Below are 22,167 nucleotides of genomic sequence, written 5' to 3'. Positions count from 1 at the left end.
ATCAACCGGACAGAGTTCGGCCATAAAATGGACCTACCAACGGGGAGTTTTTGACTCACCCAACCTGTAAACACAGTAAATACTCAATTGGGGAGCTCAGCTCACCCTCCACATACTCATCAGCATAAAAATAAATGGGAGCTCAGCTCCCTCATCCAATCCACCAAACATGCATAGAATATTAAGTTTGCAGGTTCAAAATAATAATTTAGTTTACAGACCCATATCAAATAAACATTTCTAACACATGCGGAAATTCTAGAAATTTATAGAATTACACAAGCATGAATAAATAACCTGTGAGGGAGAAAGCAGGTTAACCTCAAAAATATCCTCCTGTGGCCTGGAAAAATATTGAACAGGAGTGAGCGTTCGACTTAGAGAGTAAAATATCAATTTTAACCATAATCTCTATAACTATCTAAAACTAATGTACCCTGTAGAGTGAAATGCAACACCAACAATAAATCCACATCATAACAGCAAAAAGGTAATTTAGAGCACTCACGCACCCAACAATATCAATCATATATATATAGGAGCTGATCCCCTATACAGCTCTCTTAATTCCAACTGTGCCAGCGAAGAACTCAGCTCGGACTTCCACTTAATAACCAAATCGGGGTCCCAGCGAAGAACTCAAGCCGTGTCTACCCTGAAGGACCGGGTCCCAGTGAAGATCTCAAGCCGTGTCTACCCGTCCTATCCATAGTCCACACCACATCACACGCACGCCAACGCACGCACACTGCTCCAAATTACCACAACAACGTACATGGCACTTTCACAGTTATGAATGCAACATAAATCGTGCCTAAAGTTTACCTACATAGATATATGCATATAAGTGATGCATGGGCATGCTTGAACATATAATAATAGTGAAATTACAATTAAAATTAATATTTTATTCACAGACTTGACAACGGTCACTGTGACGGCTGGGCGGAGGAAGAAGGCTGTCCCGACTCACCTGACAATTACATTACAATTATTTAATACAAATGACTCAATACAAATCAAGAAAAGACCAAGTACGTCCTAGGTCGTGCCGAAAATCCGGCAGAGTCTCTCCTATACCTAGGACCTACCCAACCTGCAAAATGGCTCAAAACACACTTCTATATTCACAACCCATATATCCGCAACTCAATCACATCACACAGCCCTTCCTGGGCCAATCAAATCAGTCATCCATCACAATATGTAAAATTTTAATTTAGTCCTTATATTTTATCATTTTTGCAAAAACTACCCAAATAAGCTCTAAAAATTCTAAAACTTTGCCTCGCGGTCCTTAGCGATATTACTAGGCTATTGCAAAAAGAATCATAATTTTCTGAGCTGCCACGAATATTTTATGGATTTTTAGTCCTATTTAAGTACTAGAAAATTACGAAAAAGCAAGGTTCGGGTTTACCTTTGCCGATTCTGACTCCGGGGACCCGCTCGGGACGTCCGACAATGGGGGGTAGCCAAAACCTCGGTCCAATTCGGAGACTTTTCCGATAACGGGTCTGTCCGGTCGGAAATTCACAAACCTGGTCAACTGTTGAATTTTCGCGAATTGAGGATACCTACACAAAGGCCACAACACGGGGGTTAGTACATAAAATTTTTCAGAATTTTCTAAGCTCATTTAATGCTCGGAAAAACACTGCGAAGTTCCGTAGGATCCACCGAAAAACGGTGTCGGAAAATTTTGAAATTTATATCCCCGCGAAGCTCTCGACGAGTGGAGCGCTCTGGTACTCTCGGTTTTCTCGTGGGGTTCACGGTTTGCGAGAAATCTAACCCGAAAGTCAAAATGGGCTAAAACTTCCCGGGCAAAAATTGGACAAACCACTCGATGTATTTCGGTGTTCTTGGTGTCTATGGAAAGCTCTCGATGAGTATATGAGTTTAGACATAAGACCCGGTCCGATTGGTGGCCAGATTTTGATAGGGAAGGCGAACGGTCGCGTGTGCGCTGCGCATCGCTTCTGGTGTCGTTTTTCGGCGTTCCAGGCTGCGGACGGTCGTGGGGGAGGGCTGAGGCGACGCGCCGGTGAGGTGGGGTGGCAGGGGAGGCGGCGGCGCGGCAAGGGGAGGAGGGAGGAGAGAGAAAAAGGAGAGAGAAGGGGAGGAGCAGAAACGCGCGCGGGAGAGGAAGAAAAGGAAGAAGAAGGCCGGTCCGATTCTATCGGTCCGATCCGGTCCGGTTCGATTCGGCCGGTTCATTTTAAAATACGAAATTTTGAATTTTTACTCTGTCTCGGGACCAAAAACAAGGTCCAAAAATTTCAAAAAAATTTCAGAAAACTCAAAAAAATTCGTAGAGTCCAAATATATTTTTAGTTTTTCCACGTGGTCTTTAAATTAATTTTTAAAAATCATCAAAGTTTATATTTTCGAAAAATCGAACCCAATTTTTAAAATCTGAAGAATCTCAAATAATTTCTTAGAATTTAAATAAAATTAAAATATCAATATTACTCATAAAATAATAAATTTAAAATTTTAGGAGTGTTACAAAAATATGGTTAATCTCACTTAAAAAGAGTAAATTCATGTTAAATTATAAGGTTTAAATAAATTGAGCGAAAAAGTTAAAATGGGTAAAATTGCTTCAAAGACGAAAAAAAAAAAAAGAACTTTATTCCAAAAAGTTTCCAAGCGTAAGCCACATCTTTGAAATGGTTCCGTTTCGAATCGCGGGATCCTGGTTGACGAACGACTATCCACGACTTGTGAATTAAGGCACTCCTTAGGGGTTATTTTAGGAAAACCACAAACAAATATTATAAATGAAGGATGCAGCAAAGAAGCATTCCTATCCCCACTTATTCTTCAAAATTCCTTTCTACTTAAACCCTAGCACCACAGGCTCGATCGGAGATAGAACACTAGTGCTTCTCGCTTTTCACTTTCTCAACCGAATTATTTCCTGCTATTCGTTTTCTTCTGCCCTAACTGTAAGTAATGCTCTATTTTATTTATTTATTTTATAATTTGGACGCAATTATTTGCTTTCTGTTGGTTGGTTGCTCGGAAGATGTTGAGTGCAAAAATTGGAAAGCAAAAGGAAAAGAAATATGAAATGCTTTTTAATCGATTGCCTGATGGTTTGGCTATTTTACACAGCGAGAGAACTTCTGTCATTTTCAATTTGTGCTTGTTTACGACAAAATTTCCTCATTAGTTCAACAGAGCTTGATTTCCTTTCTGTTCTACATGACTATGATTTTTTTCTTCATTTTCTTAGTTTGGAACTATTTCTTCTCATCCAGTACTTTGGTTTTCTGAAATACAAACAAGTTACTTGCTTTCCTCGTGATTGAATTTTATTGCATGATCTGCTACATCAGCCTTTTGTAGAAGTTGGGTTGGCGTGGTTCTTTTGTCACTTGACATTTTTGCATTGTCCTCTTCGAGTAATTGTTCATGCATGTTGAGCCCAGAGCTCCTGAATTTTGTGATGAAAGAGATAACATTTTTTCTTTTAATTTGACTCATAGTCAATATTTTGTTTTGAATAAGCTTGTTTGCAAACTCCACGATGCACATTCCTGTCTCTCTTTTTTTTTTTTTGTTCTATGATTGGGGAATGTCAACTAACCATGATGCTTATTTTTGCAGCTACTTTGAGTTTGCATATGTGCTGCAATGGACAATAGTTCTCAGTCCTCTGGTACACAGGTAGCAATCATGATATGGTTCAACATTTGGTTTTATGTTAACTCAAAATCTCAACATGACCCAACTGTGACCTGTTTTTTTAGTGTGTGCATGCATGTGCCATATACCTGTAGCATAGTTGTCAAATTGAGATTCGAATTGAGAATTGAAATATTCATTTTGTGAATCATGATTAAAAATTCTCAAAATTAATTAAAAATGATATATGTTCTAAAAACAAGTAAAAAACATATATCACAATGACATATTAAAAAACATATATCACAATGATATATTTTGATAAATATAGAATTATCATTTTGGTATTCAAAAGGATGCTTTATAATAGAACAATATATTCTTATTATGTTATGTGGTTTTATGTTATGTGAACTTTTGAATTGTAGACAATGATTATCATTGTGCATGTGCTGAAACTCCCATTTAAATTTGAACCAATAATTAAATAATCAGTGGTTTAAATTAAAAGGTCAAAATTTAATAATATAAAATGTCATAATTAGACAACTATAATTATAGAAGTATATTAACAAACAAAAAAAAAAAAAAGAAAAAAGAAAGCAGAAGAAGAGGGAGAGGGAAAAGAATGGCTTGTGGAAGAAAAATAGTTAAAGAAAGGTTTTATGTGCACTTTTCACTCTAAAAAATGAAGTTAAATATTAAATTTTGAAGTTATAGGGTCTAGCAACCGTCTAAAAAAAAATTGATCAAATCGATAGATTCATATTGATTCACTCGATTTACTATCAACTCATAAGATTCAGTCAAGATTTGGGTACATTTGAGATTCACCCTATAGATTCCAATCTCTAGGATAGGGAATCGAATTGGATCATGAGATTCGGATCAAGAATTGTAAGATTTTAACAACAGTGACCTGTAGCATTATTTTGCAAAAGATATAACTAATGATAATATTTGAAGAAATCTGAGTTTTAGTCTTTTTCTGAGCTGATAATTTAAGTTATCCTAGGTTTCATTGATAAGTTTAAAAATTGATTATTTTTCAAAGTTTTATGCTATATTGCTAAATACCACATTCTTCAAGCTACTATCTTCCTTTCTTCCTTTCTCAAAATATTAATTCTGACTGCTTTTTCACCATTTATTCATTTTAAATAAAATCTTTATTCCCTTAACCTTGTCTGTCTGTGTTTCTGTGCCACTGTGTAGGCGGATTAGCCACTTAGAGACAGTTGGATCCTTGGGTCCTATTTGCAAGTTATTTATTCTCCTTTTCATGTTGAGCATTTTTGTAATTTGATGATCTTTTAAGAGTTATATTACAAGTCCTATGTCTTGCAGTTTCGACCAGTAGGTCCTGCACAACAGGGACAGCCATTCATTCCAGTGGCTCCCCAACAGTTTCGGCCTGTTGGACAAGGGATGCCAGCTGGTCAGAGTCCATCGCTGCAGTTTTCTCAACCAATGCAGCAGTTGCCACAATGGCCAAATCAGCCTGGCCATGCTACACCTTCATCACAAGCTGTACCTTTGCCATATGTTCATCCAAATAGGCCAATGACAGCAGGTCCACCACAGTTGCAGCAAACTGCTCCCTCAGTAAGTAATCATGCGCCTGGGTTGGGTGCCTCTGCAATTCCTCTCTCGTCACCATATACTGTAAGATCTCACTGCCGCATTCCTCCTATCCATTACTTACTTGTTGAATACCTTTCACACTTCTATGATTTTATATTGTTTCAGTTTACCCCACCTTTTGGCCAGCCACAAAATAATGTCAGTGCATCGTCCCAGTTCCAGCCGATGCCTCAAATACATGCACCTGTTGTTCCTGCAGGTGGACAACCTTGGTTGGCCCCTGGAAGCAATGGTGTATCACATGGTGCAGCAATACAGCCAACCGGGCAGCAGCCTTCTGTATCTTCTTCCTTAGATCCAGTATGTGCCTTTTCTCTTTTTCTCTTCTGTTTGTGGGCATATTTTATTTGTAATGTTCATGTTTCATGTTGCCTAACACTTAGTGAAGCAATGTGCCATTAGAGATTCCTCAAAGAATTTATTGACTTTCACATACTCTCAGACTTGTTTTTCATATTCATGCTTTTATAAACTAGGAGAAGATAATATTTTCTTAATAAGCAAGCAGTTAGGTTGGTTCAAGACCCTTTCAGTCATCCAGGAAATCAATGATTTTTGTTTTGCAGCTTAGCATGTCAGCAAGAAACCTTATAAGGTCTTGTACTAAGGATTGGTTATCTATTGTAAATTGTATTTCACTGATTGCATGATGCTTAATATGAAGCAATAATGGTAATCATTGTATCAAGAATTTCCCATGATTTGGTGCTGCAGAAGAGTGTATGTGCTTTTTAAAGTGATATGCTAAATTCTCAGATTTAATGGTCTTTTTTTTTTTTTTTTTTTTTGGCTGTAGGCATCATTATATTTCAGTTTAGTAGTTATTAGTTTAACCACTCAAAATGCTTTGTACTCCTAAATATAGTTCAGTTTTCTATAATGGTGAGTGCAGTTATTAGTTTACAACTGTGGGGGTATGATTTAAGCTAAATTCTCAGATTTAATTGGTTTTTTTTTTTTGGGCTGATGAGCCCATTTATAGTCACTGCTTTTGATACCTGGATGGCTATGGTTAACAGGTCATTGATTCTTAGATTTTTTTTTTTTTTGGGGGTATTCAGGCAGTGAATGTTCCTAGCCATAATCAACAGTCTTCATCTGACTGGCAAGAGCACACAGCTTCTGATGGAAGGAGGTTTGGTTTTCGCATAGCTGTGATTTTTGTCTCTGTTTATGTTATTCAAAATTTTTCTACTGATACCACTACCACCTTTTATAAGAGTCCATATTTTATTGCTGTAGTTTGTAATTATCAACTTCTGCCTTTATTTTAGTTTGTCTAGAAATTGTTCAAGGCATTCTTCCTTGTAAAATACTTGATAACCAGTGGATGCTTTTTTCCAGATATTACTACAACAAAAGAACAAAACAATCTAGTTGGGAGAAGCCTTTTGAATTGATGACAGCGATTGAGGTGAGTCAATCTAAAGTGGTTGCTAATGGTATATCTTAATGTTGTCTCTGTTATGTGCCATACGTGCTTTGAAATGTTTTGGTATTTATTCAAAACTGTGTTCCCTTTTACGGATGTTGCAATTGTAGCCACCCTAAAATTTCTCACATTGTTTTATTTGGATCCTCCTTTTCTTTGCATGTTTCATTATTGATTTGTAGATTTCATGGCAAATGTGGAGAAATTTAATAACTGCTCTATATGCTTACTTTGAAGGCAGGCTTTCACTTTGTCAAGGCAGGCTACATTTTATTATTTACCTCTTATTTGTTATATGGGGAAAATTTTCATGTGGAATTGTTGATTGAGTGTGGTTAACCAGTGTTGAGCATTAGTGGTTTGTGTATCTCATTCATTTACTAAAGTTTTCAGGAAGAGTATACAATTAGACCTGGCCACTTTGCAGTTTGGACCTGGAAACAGCCCAGCCTAAACCGGACTGGAACTGGAGCTCCATGGGTCCAAACCGGAGCCGGTTCATTTGCTCTCTCCTCTTGAACTGGGCCAGTTTGAACCAGCATTAGAAACCATTTCGACTTTTGGATTGGCTCAAACTGGAATTGAAATCTCGGGACCTTGCAGTCTGGTCCCTGGCCCTTGGTTCTAGGGACTGGAACTAGCTGGCCCAGCCTATATACAGTTGTTGATCTTTACTTGCATTTGTTTATATGTATATGTTATTGCGATTGTTACTTTGATGCTTCTGCATGTTTACAATTGCCATAAGTAATTGCGGTGTTATCCATTACGTGTTTCTCTGGAATCAGAATCTTTGCTTTGCATTTCTTTTCCCTCTTTTTTTAAAAAAAAAATTTAATTATTTATGGCCCATTGTTTGTTGCTATATATGTTTTTTACTTGTTAAATATTAGTTTTGCTTGCATTTGGTATTTTGGTGTATGACTTGTTTGATGGATGTAAAGCATAAAAAAGTTCCACAGATAATTATGTTGTAGACATTTGAGAGATTTGAAATCTCTCTCTCTCTCTCTCGTTGATTTTCTCTTCTTTAGACTAGTTTATTATTTTTCCTTTCTCCAGTTAGATGGTGATGAATGTTTCACGTTCTGATTAATGGTTATTTATGGTATGCGAATTGAATGTGCATAGAGGTAGAGTTGCAACAGAAATAATGAAGAAATTACAGGTTCCATACGCCATTGTCCATTACTTGTGTTTGCTTATACGGTGATGTTATTGCTTGCCTTTTTATTGAAGCTTATAAAGGATTATTTTGAACATGAATTGGTATATGAATACAAAGTTTGTACTTATTTGGGCATTCTTAAATTTTTATGTTTGAGATTAATGAGCATGATGAATTTGATTGGGTAAAAAACTAGTAGAGGAAATGGCTACATGCTTCTTATCCAGTAGTTAATTTTTCTTTTGTTAGCATACTGAGCATCGGGAATTTTTATTAAATTTCTAGGTAAAATATTTCTGGTAGAGATTTGTATGTTTGTCATTGCTATTTAAAGCATAAAATTAAGGTTTATGGGCTGGAAAAGTTACTGTTGTTTCTTGTGTTGAGGCTTCCTGGTTGGTAACCCATTTTTCTGGGCCAGAAGAATGTTATTTATAGAACCTGCAACCCATTTTACAGTGTTGATTTTGTATTCAGTACTACTATAATTTGGGCTTCCTGTTACTGGTTAGTTTATGACATGTTCTGAATGAAGAAAATAAACAGGCAGTTCAGGGGAAAAAAGAAGAAGCGCAGCTATTATTGTAGAAATTAGGCATTTTATGCTTTTATGAAGCAAATAGAAATCATCTTTATTAATTTTTATTTTATACCTTGAAGTAGAACATTGTTATCATGTTCTTGTCTGGCTTCTGGCTGTACAGATTTTATCATCGAAATTTTACTTTGTTCTTCTTCCTTGTCAGTTCATTATGAATTTATCATTGTAATTATTTGTTATTGTTGTTTATCTTTTAGTGACAAGTAAATACACGGATTTCTTCTTTCTCCTCTTATATTTGTTTATGCGGTTGCTTATCTTTACATGTCATATCTATCATTCTGTCTATTGTCTAGCTTCTTGACTTGATACTTGTTGTCAATGTTACAGAGGGCTGATGCATCAACAGTCTGGAAGGAGTTCACCACTCCAGAGGGAAAAAAGTGCATGATGATTTTCCTTTTTTCATTATTAGTATCATATTTATACAGATTTAATTGGAATCTGTTATGATTTTGGCCCTCTTCTCCTCTTTGAGATCCTTATTTAATCATGGGTGACATTTGCAGATATTATTATAACAAGGTTACAAAGCAATCTAAGTGGTCAATACCAGAGGAATTGAAGGTATACTAAAGCGATCTGTTATGGTCCCAAATTGCTGCTGCATTTCTGATCTCACATTCTTAAGATTTGTTTCCAGTTAGCTCGTGAACAGGCTCAACAAGCAGTTAGCCAAGGAACCCCGTCTCAAGCTGATGCATCTCATGCCCCAGCTGCTGTCGCTGTTACCTTGGCTGAAACATCTACGACAGCTATTTCAGTTAGCTCCAGCTCTTTTGGAGTAGCTTCAAGCTCAGTTCCAGTTACACCTGTTGTTGCTGTTTCTAATGCTGCAGTGGTAGTTTCTGGTTCATCAGCGCTGTCTGTTGCACAATCTAACATACCAAATGCTGCTGGTGCCCAACCCCCTGTGGTTAGCTTGACTCCTTTACCCACTGCTGTTTCAGGGAGTTCTAGTGTTACTGCTGCTTTGGTTAATGCCAAGACATCACTGTATGGCCTTCTTTTTCTGCTGCACTTTTTTTAAATGGACTTGAATTATTCATATATTCGACCCCAAATTTTTGGGATAAAGGCTTAGTTGAGTTGAGTTGAGGACTTGAATTATTCATAATTGTCATATATTTTGAGTGCTTGGTGCTTAATCTTTTGACAATTACAGAAGTGGCCTTGATAATGTTGCATCTCAAGTTGCTGCCAGTTCTGTAGATGGAGCATCTGTGCTGCATACTGAGGTATGATACATTCTTGAAAGGCTGTTTCTGAAAGCTATAAGTTGTCATCATGTCTGCCAATATTGTGGGAGAAAGAGGACTAATAACTCTCTTTCTATGTGTCTGTGTTTTGGTCCTCAGATTTCCATAAGCCTTTCTCTGGTTTTTTTACCCTATAACATGATTGCTGTTTTCACTTCCTCATTTTCTGCAAGTTAAAAATCTCTTGTTGTGAAAAGTATGCATGTAAGTGTGAGATGGAAATTTTTAATTTTTTTTTTATGTGCATGGCAGGAAGTGAGAAAAGGAATGGCTGTTGCAGGAAAAAGTGATGCCAATCCATTAGAGGAGAAAACTCCGGATGATGAACCTTTAGTGTTTGCTAGTAAACAGGTATCAACTCAAAATTAATTTTCTATTTTTTTCCCTACATCTACTAACAAAAGTCATTGATTATGTGCTTGCTCAACTTTATATGCAAGGATTAGGAAACAATGATGAATATTGCTTCCTTCTCAGCGCCTTTGTTTATTTATTTGTGATTTCATATGTATTTAATGTTTAGGAGGCTAAAAATGCATTCAAAGCTCTCCTGGAATCTGCTAATGTTCAGTCTGATTGGACTTGGGAGCAGGTAGCATGGTTGTATCACATTCTTGCTATTTGTTTTCTTTGTTGAGTGATTGTCATTTATTGATATTGAAATTTGATATTAGACAATGAGAGAGATCATTAATGACAAGAGATATGGTGCTCTTAAAACACCTGGTGAACGGAAGCAAGCATTTAATGAGGTAGACATTACATCAAAATTTATGTGGCTTTGCATTGAATTTCTATAATTGCTAATTAACTCTTCATATGCACATTAATTTATTTGTACTGGTCATACAAAATCAACTATCTTTTGTGCTTTAGTACTTGGGTCAAAGGAAAAAAATAGAAGCTGAGGAGAGGCGCATGAGGCAGAAAAGAGCTAGGGTGGAATTCACCAAGATGTTGGAAGTATGTTATTTGAAGCTTAGAATGTCTCTTTTCTTTATTCTTTTTCTTTGTTTCTCTGCCTCTTCTTCTCCCTTGTTTGTATTTCTGGTTGGTTTAATGCTTTTGGTGCTTTTGATCTCATTCCAGGAGTCCAAAGAACTCACATCATCCATGAAATGGAGGTTGAAATCTGTACTCATTCTATGTGAAGTTTGACTTTAACCCTAGGCTCTGTGTGTGTAGTGGAGGTGGCAATTTGGTTAAATCATTGACCTTTTATTTGGTTTAGGTCATGTGGTTTTTGGGTGGGTTTGGATTACCCAATGAGTTGCTTTCTGGGTATTCATTTCAGTTTACATGGGTCCTTTTCGTAATTTTAAAATTATTATTATTTCAAATTTCAATTTTGGTCTTTTATTTTCTAATTTTTTTCAGTTTAAATATAAATCATTTCAGTTCATTTGGGTTCTTGGTTTTGATCCTAAGATTTTTGGGTCATTCAAGTTTAGTACAAGTTTGGGCAGATTTTTTCCATAATTTTCTGAGTGGTTTTAGGTTAGGTTAGAATTTAGAAATCACCACCTCTACTATGCAGCATAGTTTATGACCTTAGGTAGGCAGAGTTTTTTACCCCCTTAATAAATGTTTTAGCTGAACATTTTGTTTAATCAGCAAAGCTGTAAGTTTGTTTGAAAATGATGAGCGGTTCAAGGCTGTTGAGAAAACCAGAGATCGGGAGGATCTTTTTGACAACTACATTGTGGAACTTGGAAGGAAGGTAGATACTTGTGGCATTTAACTTAGTTCAGTTATGCACTAGTACATATCTGCATATAAGTGTGAATAGAATCTCTATCTATCTGGAATTCAAGTAATATTAGTTATGATCTTGTAAAAACATAGTAAAGCGCCTAAATATGTATGAAGTCCTATATGTATTTTAATGGCATTTAGAATTTCCTATTAGAACATATGGTTTCCTCATTTGACTGAAACATAAAAATATAATCTATAGTTCTTACACATGTTCTTGTGGTGCAGTACTGCAGTGGAAATAAACTGCCTCTAAAATCACATGTTGGGTCCTGATATTTTCTTGGTGTTTTATCATTTCTTATTTTCAATGAATAGCTGAAGGGCCTGGGGGATGTATATAGCGTTGTCCATCCTATTTTTATAATATATGTTGCTATATATGTTACAGGAAAGGGAAAAGGCTGCAGAGGACCACAGGCGGAATGTAGCAGAATATAAAAAATTTCTGGAATCCTGCGACTTCATTAAGGTATTTCTGGGAGAGTAGAAATATCATGGTTGTTTAGTCATGAGCCTGATCATGGTTGGTGTCTTATTTGCAGGTAAATAGCCCATGGCGGAAAGTTCAAGATCGCTTGGAGGATGATGAAAGGTGTTTGCGTCTTGAAAAACTTGACCGCTTACTCATTTTCCAGGTATATTCTTTTGCTTACAAATGATTAGGTGTTTTGAATTATATACTGAGAGTGTCAGTGGCAGGACTATATCCGTGACCTGGAGAAGGAAGAAGAGGAACAGAAGAAGATACAGAAGGTAGATTCATTTACATTTTTACATGATCATTTAGGCTCTTGAGATTTATGTTTATATCTTCAATTTTTTTTTTTTTTGTTTGCAAAATGAAAGGAACAACTGAGACGGGCAGAGCGTAAAAACCGTGATCAGTTTCGCAAATTGTTGGAAGACCATGTTGCTGATGGGTCTCTTACTGCAAAAACTCACTGGCATGATTATTGTCCTAAGGTACAAACTTGATATGTTGTGTCAATCATGAATATAGTTTCAACTAATAGAAAATAAGGGACAAAGAACTGTATGTAATTTGGAATTTGACTAATGTATTTAATATTTTTTTTTTCTTTTGGTTATAGGTTAAGGACTTGCCTCAATATCATGCTGTTGCAACAAATTCCTCAGGTTCAACACCGAGAGATTTGTTTGATGGTGTTGCTGAAGAGTTAGAGAAACAGGTAACTATCTTACATCTGATCTGCTCCTTGGACTCAGCTTTGGTGGCAAGGCTATGGGGTTGTTCCTGAATTTTAACAAGCTAAAAAACCAAATAAAAAAAAGAGTAGATATAAAATATTGAGTCTGTTCTTGAGAGGAGACAAATCTTCCTTGAAAGGGAGATGTTTTAATAGTTATAGATCAAAAGATGTAACAAGATAAGGTCAAAATTTTATTTTGGATTGGGGAAGGTTTGAAAATTTTATTGCATTATCAGTTAACTCAGGTTTGTTTTGAATAGAAGATTCATGGGCTCGGTGAGTTTCAGTTGTGAACTTTCAGATCTAAGAACTGCTTATGCTTTCTTTAATTTTTGAGATATCATCTGCTAGCAGGTTTTGTTAATATTTAGTATCAGTAATTTTACTAGTAACCACACTCTTTTATTGCCATGATTTCATGAATGCACTACAATGTTGGATTGAAGTAGGGTTTATCTATATATCTGTTGGAACAACTCATTGATTTGGTCCTACTGGCTAAGATGAGCTTTGTGAATATTGTCTTGTATGGTTCTGTTTTGGCTTACTTTGAACTCTTTACTAGTATAAACTTGTAACTTTTAACTGGTGTCGCAAGGGGTTTTGCGGTCGCCTGGACGAACAATCACCGAAGTGGGAAAGAGTGAGTAGTCGCCACTTTAATTTTGAGGGAAATTAAAGAAAACCATTTGCGAAAATAAATTAAAATGAAACCACTTCAAAACAGAGATTCTAGGTTCGGGGTCCGTAAACGGGTGGGGAAGGTGTTAGGCACCCCACCTCGTCTCTCAATGACGGTAAGCAGATTTAACTTCAAGCTCTTTATAAACTAGAATTGATAGTTAGGAGGTTCGAACGGAGATGTTAATCCTCTTAGTAAAAGGGAATATTTGATTTTTCACCAATTCGGGTTGTCCAGATACATAAATAAATGAGTCGACCCTTAGTGAGTTACTGTTGCGTATCAGTTTTGTTTAAGGGGTCATTTTGCATATTTATTAGAATTCGATTTGAGAATCGGATAAGAACTCTCCTCCGATCTCTTTTAAATTAAAATTTCGATTGGAGATCGGATAAGAACTCTCCTCCGATCTCTTTTAGGTTAAAATTAGAGTTTTTGGATTGAGAATCGGATAAGAATTCTCCTCCGATCTCTTTTAAAGATCTATTAAGATTATGGACTGAGGATGGGATAAGAATTCTCCTCCGATCTCTTTTAAAATTATGGATTGAAGATCGGATAAGAACTCTCCTCCGATCTCTTTTAAATGTCTACTAAAATTCTGGTTGAGAATCGGATAAAAACTCTCCTCCGATCTCTTTTAAATTAAAATTTCGATTGGAGATCGGATAAGGACTCTCCTCCGATCTCTTTTAGATTAAAATTAGAGTTTTTGGATTGAGAATCGGATAAGAACTCTCCTCCGATCTCTTTATAAATATTTGTTAAAATTTGATTTGAGAATCGGATAAGAACTCTCCTCCGATCTCTTTTTATTTTAATAGGAGTCAGATAAGGACTTTTCCGACCTCTCGAAATTTGATTATAGCTACACATCACAAGCGCCTAAAACTAAGGGTTCTGGCGTTCTAAGATGCCGGGGATTAGAATAAGGCTTTTTTTAACTCATTGGTACCCTATGACTAGACAGGGGATACTAGAAAGAATTTTCCGATCTCCTATGTGGTTGCCTTGCCAGTATTTTTTGATACCTGATTTATTCCATTTATTTATCTTAGATTTGGTTTTATTCCGCCTTATGACGTTTTACCCAATTATCTTCTGTGTTAGTCTAGTACTTTACTATTTTCCTGACTTGTTATTCAGACCATCTATTATTTTAAAGAAACGCTTAAGACACAGTTACCTACATTTTATCTAACTACTTCTACGATACTCGGGACCAGAACTCCTGCATTTAGAAGTAACAAAGATTAACAAAAGGATGGACTGATTAACAAAGAAGTAAACTCGAGAATGACCTTCTTCACGTTTTTTAAGGCAGTATAAACTTGGTAAAAATCACAAACATAAAAATAAAGGAAATACGTAAAATAAAACGAGCACTTGATAAAGCAGCGATATAAACACTCACCTGTAGGAAGCCAAATCTACTAAACTAACTACGGAATCACAAAACGTAATAGGACTGCAGGTTGATAGCCGGAGGATTAAAGTTCGCCTTGAAATGAAGGATACTTCGCCGAAATGCAGTCAGGTTAAAATAACCGAATTTGAATGAATTTGAGCTTGGACAATGGGAGTGGAAATAAAGATAACAAAATCTGAAAGTGAGAGTCACAGGATAATGAACGAACTGAAAATGAAGAATTTCAGTATTTAAAAATCCCTTTACAAGAAAATACTTCAGAAAACTGGTTTCAAAAGTTTTTCTTATGAAAGCTCAAAAATAGCAGAGTAACGAACTGAATTAAGTTTCAGAGTCCTTCCGCTATATTCACTATTTTTTTTTTCGTCCTTTGAACAGTTTTCATGTAGGTATTTATAGGGACTGGGTGCTTTCCATGAAGGGTCAGGATTCATTGTGAGGGAGATGGAAGGTCAGGATTTTAAAGGACATGATCTGAGGCTCAGGAATTAAAGAGAATTAGAACGAACTGCTGAGATTCCTTTCAGAATATTTGTCCTTTCTCTCTTCTAATCTGACGGCTCAAAATTTTCTTGTCAAGGGCGATCCGAGGGCTAGGAGTGAAAGGCGCTGGTCTTGTCGTCTTCTTCTTTGATCCAAGGGCTCCGGGCTCGTCTTTACAAGTAAGATCAACGGTGGAGATTGGGATGTACAGCGCTGTCATGACATACACTGGCACCTGTAAGTAATGTGGGCGATTCTGAGGCGTGCGGTTGAGATCTCGTCTGCAACGCTTTAACTACCTCGGCTCCGATTATGACGACAGTTAGTGGGAGTTGTCTCACCCCTTTTGTCTTCCGACCTCCCCTTCATTCCGATCTTTCTAACACAATCCTTTTCCTATCTTTCATGCCGGCCTCCTTTCTTCCGATCTCTATCACTCCGATCTTCCCTTTTATCGGGTTCGGTCCAGTCAAAGCATTTATTTCCCTCAATTCTCGAGGCGTCCACTTCGTTTTCTGCTTAGCAATAAATGCTCGGACCTCCTCTATATATAACTTCAACAGGGAAACCTTCTGCATTTGATTTTCTCCCATTTTCTACTCATTTTTCTTGTTCTAGCTGCTCCGGCAACAATCCCGGACATGATAACCACTTCTGATCTTTTTTCGGTTGCTTTCTTTGTTCCTTGCCTGAAAATTTACGATCCTGGTGAACGGGAAATTATGATAATCTCATTTGATGACCGTGAGAGAACCGGACTAATTTATCGATCTGGATCGAGGACCTCGATCTCATTGATCTCTAATCGTTCGACCGATACAAATGGTGAACTGATTTCGGGCAAGAAGACTGTTAATATTCCCCTTAACACCAGTGACTGCTCCTTGGCGTTCATCTGGCTCCTCAACACACTGGGTGTTCCGACAGCGGCTCGGTTTCGAGCGGTAACTTTGATGACGATCTCTCTCATTCTCATGAGAGTCATAGTCCCCCCATCTAAGCTGTACATCTATCCGATGTCAACAACCGGGCTCCTGGTCAAACACACCTTTTGACTCGATCACGAGACTAGGCTTTGACATTGGCCTTTTAGATAGGATGTTTCACCGATCTCTAAAGATCGCCCTTATGATGTAATCAGAACTTTAATGTAATCCGATCTCTAGAGATCGCCCAAATGATATAATCGGTCCTTTTGGAAATATAATTTTATTTTGTCAATTATCATTTTTATTATTATTGCATTGGTTATTTTTCGATCTTTGAAGTATTTACCCGATCCGACTCTTAATTTGAATGACCTTATCCGATCCGTAATTCAAAACACCTTAATCTGCCGCTCTATAGTTAGCCGATCTCTTTATGGAATCTCCGGAATATTCGTGAGACGTGTCAAAAAAGACTGGCAGATCTCGTTAACCGATGCGCTCTTGGGACATCGTGAGCATTAAATGCTCGGACGGGTATAAATAGGGGAAGGGTTAGCCAATTGCTCCTTTATGTCATTTTCAGCCTCTCGCGAACAATTTCAAAATTCTCTCGTTTTCTCATGTTCTTTCGACACCGATCAGTCTTCGGTAAGGGTTTTGATCTTTCTTTTTAGTTTAAATTCTCTATTTCCTTTGAAAATGAGCGGCGCCGAGGGTCAGAGAGCGGCAAGCCCCCCTTTCGTTCAGATCTCGTGGTCATCTGATGAAGTGGAGGAGGTCGGACCAAGCGTGCGACCTGAACCTCCTAGGGTCTATGTCCCAGCTCGGGGGCAAGCAGCACCATCAAGGCATGTATCTTCTTCAGGGAGAGAGAATCTTCCCATGGACGAGCTGCCATCAATCTTGCAAGAAACCGACCTGCAGTCGTTCAGCCAGGAGTACAACATTGAGCCTGATTCATACGAACTTATCCGGTATCACGGCGATCTCCGAGTCGATCACTTCTTCGAAGAAAACGACATGATTATAGTATACGAAGAGCAACTAAAAGCCAGGCTGCGGTTCCCTCTTGACGACTTCTTCAAGGAAGTCTTAAAATTTCACCAAGTGTGCATAGCCCAAGTCCACCCGAACTCATGGCGGATCCTAGTAGCCTTAAGAGGCTTCTGCCGAGCTAAGGGATTCCGTCCTACAGCTAAGGTATTCGCCGAACTGCATAAATTAACTTGTCGAAAGGACGACGAGTATTGGTTCTTCCAGGCGAAGCCGCATTGCGGGCTTTTTACCGATCTGCCCTCCTCCCTGAAGAATTGGAAGAATCGCTTTTTCATTTTGAGGAGCAAAATTCCGAACGGCTTTGAGGGTTTCCCTCGTAGCTGGCTACACCAAGGCCCGTTTATTCCGAAGCGCCTCACCTTGAATAGGGAAGAAGGCCTGATGGTGATGGAGCTGAAAGATCAGGCGGGCAGAGAGAAGTTCTCTTGTTTGGATGCAGTGACTGCCGAAATGCATCACTGGACAATGGAGTTGATCACTGGCAAAGATCGGGGGCTTCAGCTCTCTGACCTCGGCATCGGTATTTTCTTTATCTCAGATCTTTGGACTTTAGCGATCTCACTGACCTCTTCTTTGTGCAGGTATGGCAAGCGGCGAAGCTTCCAAGGAGAGCCGAAAGCGAAAGAGAGGTCTCCCGGAAAGTGCGGGAGATGAAGCGATTCGAGCTGCTCCAGACACCCAGGCATGAAGCTGAGGAAATGCAAGGGGGCTCATCTCAACCTTCGGGGCAGCCGATCCCCGAGGTAGAAGTGATCCGATCTCCTTCTCGCCAAGAAGAGCCGCCTCCACCTCCTCCAGTCGCTTTGAGCGCGGAAGGGGGTCCTTCTCAACCTCCTGTAAGGACCCTTTCCCGCGGTGCCCAAGTCTGGATCCACTCGCTAGAGAAGAACCGCACGGTTCGAGAGAACCCGGGTTTCGCTAAGGTCTTGGGGTCCTCCATCTGCCTTCGGGAAGATCGAGATAGGCTGTCTCAGGATAATCTTGATGACATCTTGACCAGATCTATGAGCCTGAATGTGGAGTGCTTGGTGAACCAGCACATTGTCCGGGAGAAGACTTACCGCCTGGGTAAGGAGGTCGAGAAGATGGGTCATGAAGTGGCTTCCCTCCGATCCCAACTCTCGTCCGCTCAGAACTACATATCTGAAATTGAGGGGCGGATGAAGTTCTACGAGTATAAGCTGGCCGAGCGAGCTCACGTTCTGGCCGAGCGAACCCATGTTCTTGAAGAAGTTCAAGCACTCCGGGCCGGTGAAATTGCTCATCTCACTGAGGAGCTCAAAGCGAAAGAAGAAGAAGCGGTGACAAGGGAGGCCAATGCTTATGTGAATGCTCATAGGGATCTCCTGGCCGAGCTCAAGAAGCGTTATCCCGAGGAGTACTTCTCCTGGATGGTCGACCTGGCTCCCCAAGACGAAGAGGAAAGCGAGGAGGAGGCTGAGGGTGAGAGAGGAAGTGAGCAAAATGTAGATCAGGCTGGGGGTAATCCTTCAGCCGAATGACTTGTACAAATTTTAATATGAAATGAAATTCTCTTTTTGTTCAGTGAATGGATGTGATCGGAAAATCTCTAAATTACTTAAGCACTTGATTGTATGAGCATATTAAAACAACTAAAAGTGATTATTAATCTAAGTATAAGAGGTCGAAAAACACAATAAGCATGAGATCGGCAGGGAATCAACGCTAAACGGGACTTGATTAAAATTGAAAATTTGACTTGAACACTTAAGATCGGGATCATCATTAAACCGGATCGAAACCATGACTTTATTATTCCCAAACTTTTAAATGAGAGATCGGCAATAAGACTGGTGGCACGAAGGCCTAATGTTGGTTGAATCTCGTTTGACAAGAAAGATCGGAAATATAATTGACTAGTTAGGAGATTTGACAATTAGTTTGAGAGGTCGGTGAGGCTTTAAATGACATGGGGATTTAGTATTGATTCGATTCCTTTTAAGGAGAGATCGGAAATGTGGTTGTCCGGCAAAGAGAGATCGGAAATGTAATTGGCTGGCAAAGGGAGACTTAATGCTGGGGATCGGTTTCGAAATTTATTGATTTTGGGGATCGGCCAAAATATGGTGTCGACAACTAGTACACATAAATTGCATGGGTGTTTATGTTTTACCCCTCTTCTTGTACTATTCTTTTTTTTCCCTAAATTGTTGTGCGAGTCATCCTTCATGTTCCTTCCCCCTCTCTCTCTCTCTCTCTCTCTCTCTCTCTCTCTCTCTCTCTCTCTCTCTCTCGCACACACACACACACTCACTCACTCATATCTGAAGCTTATGGACCTTGGTATGGATATTCAAATTACTTAATTATTTATGTTTTCTGGATTCTTTACTGCTGTCTGACTGCTGAAAACTTTCATTGGCAGTACCATGATGATAAAACTCGTATAAAGGATGCAATGAAAACGGGGAAGGTAAGGCACATGAACCTTCTATTTGCTATTGATGTTATTTTTAAATTTCTAACATTGCTACTCCCAGATTAACTTGTCATCAGCATGGACATTTGAAGACTTTAAAGCTGCTCTTTCTGATGATGTTAGTTCCCCACCAATATCAGAAATAAACCTGAAGGTATTTTTTTCTCCCTATTTAGACTTTAAGGCTACTGATTCTGATGATGTTAGTTTTCCCTAAGACTACGTTTACATGGAGATCGAAAAACTATTCCTATTAGATAGGGGGCAAACAACTATATAAATAAGAAAATTCCTTAAACCTTTAGCTATGTTTCCTAAATAGGAAGATCCTAGACAGGAAGAAGGGTATTATAACACTAATGAAATAGAAAAATTTAGAAGAATTGGAATTTTATAAACTAAGAAATAAATCAAAAGAATTGGAATTTTATGAACTAATAAATAAATCAAAATAATTTTTTAAATCTCTCTCTTGGACACTCTATCCTATGCCGCAATGGTCAATATTTCACTAATGGCTCACTATGCTACCTGGGAAGAATCCGATGTTCCAATTACCATAGTGTCTATGCTGGTCACGAGCACAGGGGGTGATACATTCCATAGACCTGTTATTTTTTCTGCTACATACATAATTTATTGATGGGTGTGCCATATATATATATATATATTTATATATATAGTACATGGGACTGGTTATTGCTCCTTTATTTGCTGCCCAGAGTCACTTCTAATTAGTCATCTTTGGATTGTCCTGCTCATTGTATCATTAATTGTGAATCTTCTCAAGCTAATACTCAACTATGATTATTGTGTCGGACTAAGTGCAAAGCACGTAATCTTATATCGGATTCTGATTTTCTCTATTCTTCAAAGCTTTTATATGATGAGCTACTTGAAAGAGCCAAGGAGAAGGAGGAGAAAGAAGCTAAAAAGCGGCAACGGCTTGCTGATGACTTCACTAAATTATTGTATACTTACAAGGTAAGGAAATGTTGTCCATAGTCCTGTCTTCTGTCTCTATTAGAGCCTACTAGGGTTATGATGTCTTGCAGGAGATAACTGCATCTTCTAGTTGGGATGATTCCAAACAACTTTTTGAAGAAAGCCAGGAGTATAGGTATGGCAACTTCTCTCCGTCTGTCTTTTAGGGCCCTCTTGTTCTTCACCACCGATTTGCTTTATTTTCCTGATGGTTTCCTACTTGTTGCTCGTCTCTTGTAGATCAATTGGGGAAGAGAGTTTTAGCAGAGAGATTTTTGAAGAATATGTTGCACACTTGCAGGAAAAGGCTAAAGAGAAGGAACGCAAACGCGAGGAAGAAAAGGTGCCTACATTTTTCCTTGTACTTGAGAAGTCTGTGGGAGTCTGGCTGTTTGCTGCCTTGGCAATCTTTTTGTGTTCTTCCTTGGCTTGAATGCGGCATCTTGTGTTCAGTATAAAAGATTTTTCCAGAATTCATTTCTTTATCTGTTTTACTATCAACAGGCCAAAAAGGAGAAAGAGAGGGAGGAAAAAGAGAAGCGGAAAGAGAGAAAAGAGAAGGAGAAGGAGAAGGAACGTGAAAGGGAAAAAGGGAAGGAACGAACAAAAAAGGATGAAACAGATAGTGAAAATGTTGATCCAACTGAAAATTATACCCACAAAGAGGACAAGAAAAGGGAAAAAGACAAGGATAGGAGACATCGGAGACGGCATCAAAGTGGTACTGATGATGTGAGTTCTGACAAGGATGAGAAAGAGGAATCTAAAAAATCACGCAGACATGGCAGTGACCGTAAAAAATCAAGAAAGGTATTCAATTAATTTGTGTGATTGTGATTAAACTGTGAAAAATGTTTTAATTTTCTTCTAATATCTTTTGGCAGCATTCATACACACCTGAGTCAGATAGCGAAAGCCGGCATAAAAGGCACAAGAGAGATCACCGCGATGGTTCCCATAGAAATGGCGGCTATGAGGAGCTAGAAGATGGGGAGGTTGGTGGGGATGGGGAGGCTCATTAGTACCCTATTGTCAGATTGTAAGATACAAGAATTTTGCAGCTAGTTCTCAGGTTTTCCTAGCGCGTTCAGTTTGTTGCAAGAGATTGTTACTGAAGATAAATGGTGCTGTTGTAGGTTTTGGAAATAGGTGAATGAGAACCTGCTGCTTTGATGGAATGTATAAAGGTTTTCTCCCCCGGTTTTTTTCACTTATGTGTTAAGAGATCATGATTAGTGTTAGTGTTTGGCATGTATGTTGCCAAGTAAATCAGAGGAGGATTGTGGGGTAAGAATGATTCCGTGTTGATAATTTGGAATTAAATAGTGGTAAGTGAATTGACGTTAACAGGCTTTTACAGGTTTAATTTATTTGCATTATTTTGGGTAGTTCTTGTGTTGCAGGATTTTCTTGTATGTAATTTGTGCTTATATTTGTGTGTTTTCTTTGCATTTA

The 22,167-nt window shown here is 38.3% G+C and overlaps 1 protein-coding gene and 1 long non-coding RNA gene across 5 annotated transcripts; one reads left to right on the top strand and one right to left on the bottom strand.

The window, feature by feature from the left end:
- The first annotated feature begins 2,741 nt into the window (after positions 1 to 2,741).
- Positions 2,742 to 22,100, top strand: LOC110669839 (pre-mRNA-processing protein 40A). Of its 4 annotated transcripts, none has more exons than XM_021831667.2 (28): positions 2,789 to 2,954; positions 3,619 to 3,678; positions 4,984 to 5,241; positions 5,386 to 5,580; positions 6,342 to 6,415; positions 6,625 to 6,694; positions 8,812 to 8,864; positions 8,991 to 9,048; positions 9,125 to 9,477; positions 9,647 to 9,719; positions 9,993 to 10,091; positions 10,264 to 10,332; positions 10,415 to 10,492; positions 10,617 to 10,703; positions 10,830 to 10,864; positions 11,355 to 11,460; positions 11,887 to 11,967; positions 12,041 to 12,133; positions 12,198 to 12,251; positions 12,345 to 12,461; positions 12,590 to 12,688; positions 19,675 to 19,722; positions 19,790 to 19,882; positions 20,605 to 20,712; positions 20,784 to 20,848; positions 20,953 to 21,055; positions 21,217 to 21,522; positions 21,597 to 22,100. In XM_021831667.2, the coding sequence occupies exons 2-28, from the start codon at positions 3,646 to 3,648 to the stop codon at positions 21,732 to 21,734; spliced, it is 2,946 nt and encodes a 981-aa protein (XP_021687359.2). In that variant the 5' UTR covers positions 2,789 to 2,954; positions 3,619 to 3,645; the 3' UTR covers positions 21,735 to 22,100. The 4 variants fall into 4 exon arrangements, with proteins under 4 accessions (XP_057986899.1, XP_057986898.1, XP_021687359.2 ...); XM_021831666.2 differs by having other exon boundaries at positions 2,790 to 2,954; positions 4,984 to 5,301; XM_058130916.1 differs by lacking the exons at positions 19,675 to 19,722; positions 19,790 to 19,882; positions 20,605 to 20,712; ... (2 more) ...; positions 21,217 to 21,522; positions 21,597 to 22,100 and adding an exon at positions 17,870 to 18,838 and having other exon boundaries at positions 2,742 to 2,954.
- Positions 20,649 to 21,231, bottom strand: LOC131171300 (uncharacterized). Its single transcript, XR_009141934.1, has 2 exons — positions 21,064 to 21,231; positions 20,649 to 20,945 (listed from the first exon to the last, which is right to left on the bottom strand). It is a non-coding gene; the product is annotated as an uncharacterized LOC131171300 (long non-coding RNA).
- Positions 22,101 to 22,167: the final 67 nt, after the last annotated feature.

This window comes from Hevea brasiliensis, chromosome 12 (assembly GCF_030052815.1).
Source record: "Hevea brasiliensis isolate MT/VB/25A 57/8 chromosome 12, ASM3005281v1, whole genome shotgun sequence".
NCBI lineage: Eukaryota > Viridiplantae > Streptophyta > Magnoliopsida > Malpighiales > Euphorbiaceae > Hevea > Hevea brasiliensis.
Note: the sequence above shows the minus strand (reverse complement) of the source record. Positions and strands in the feature narration are given on the sequence as shown.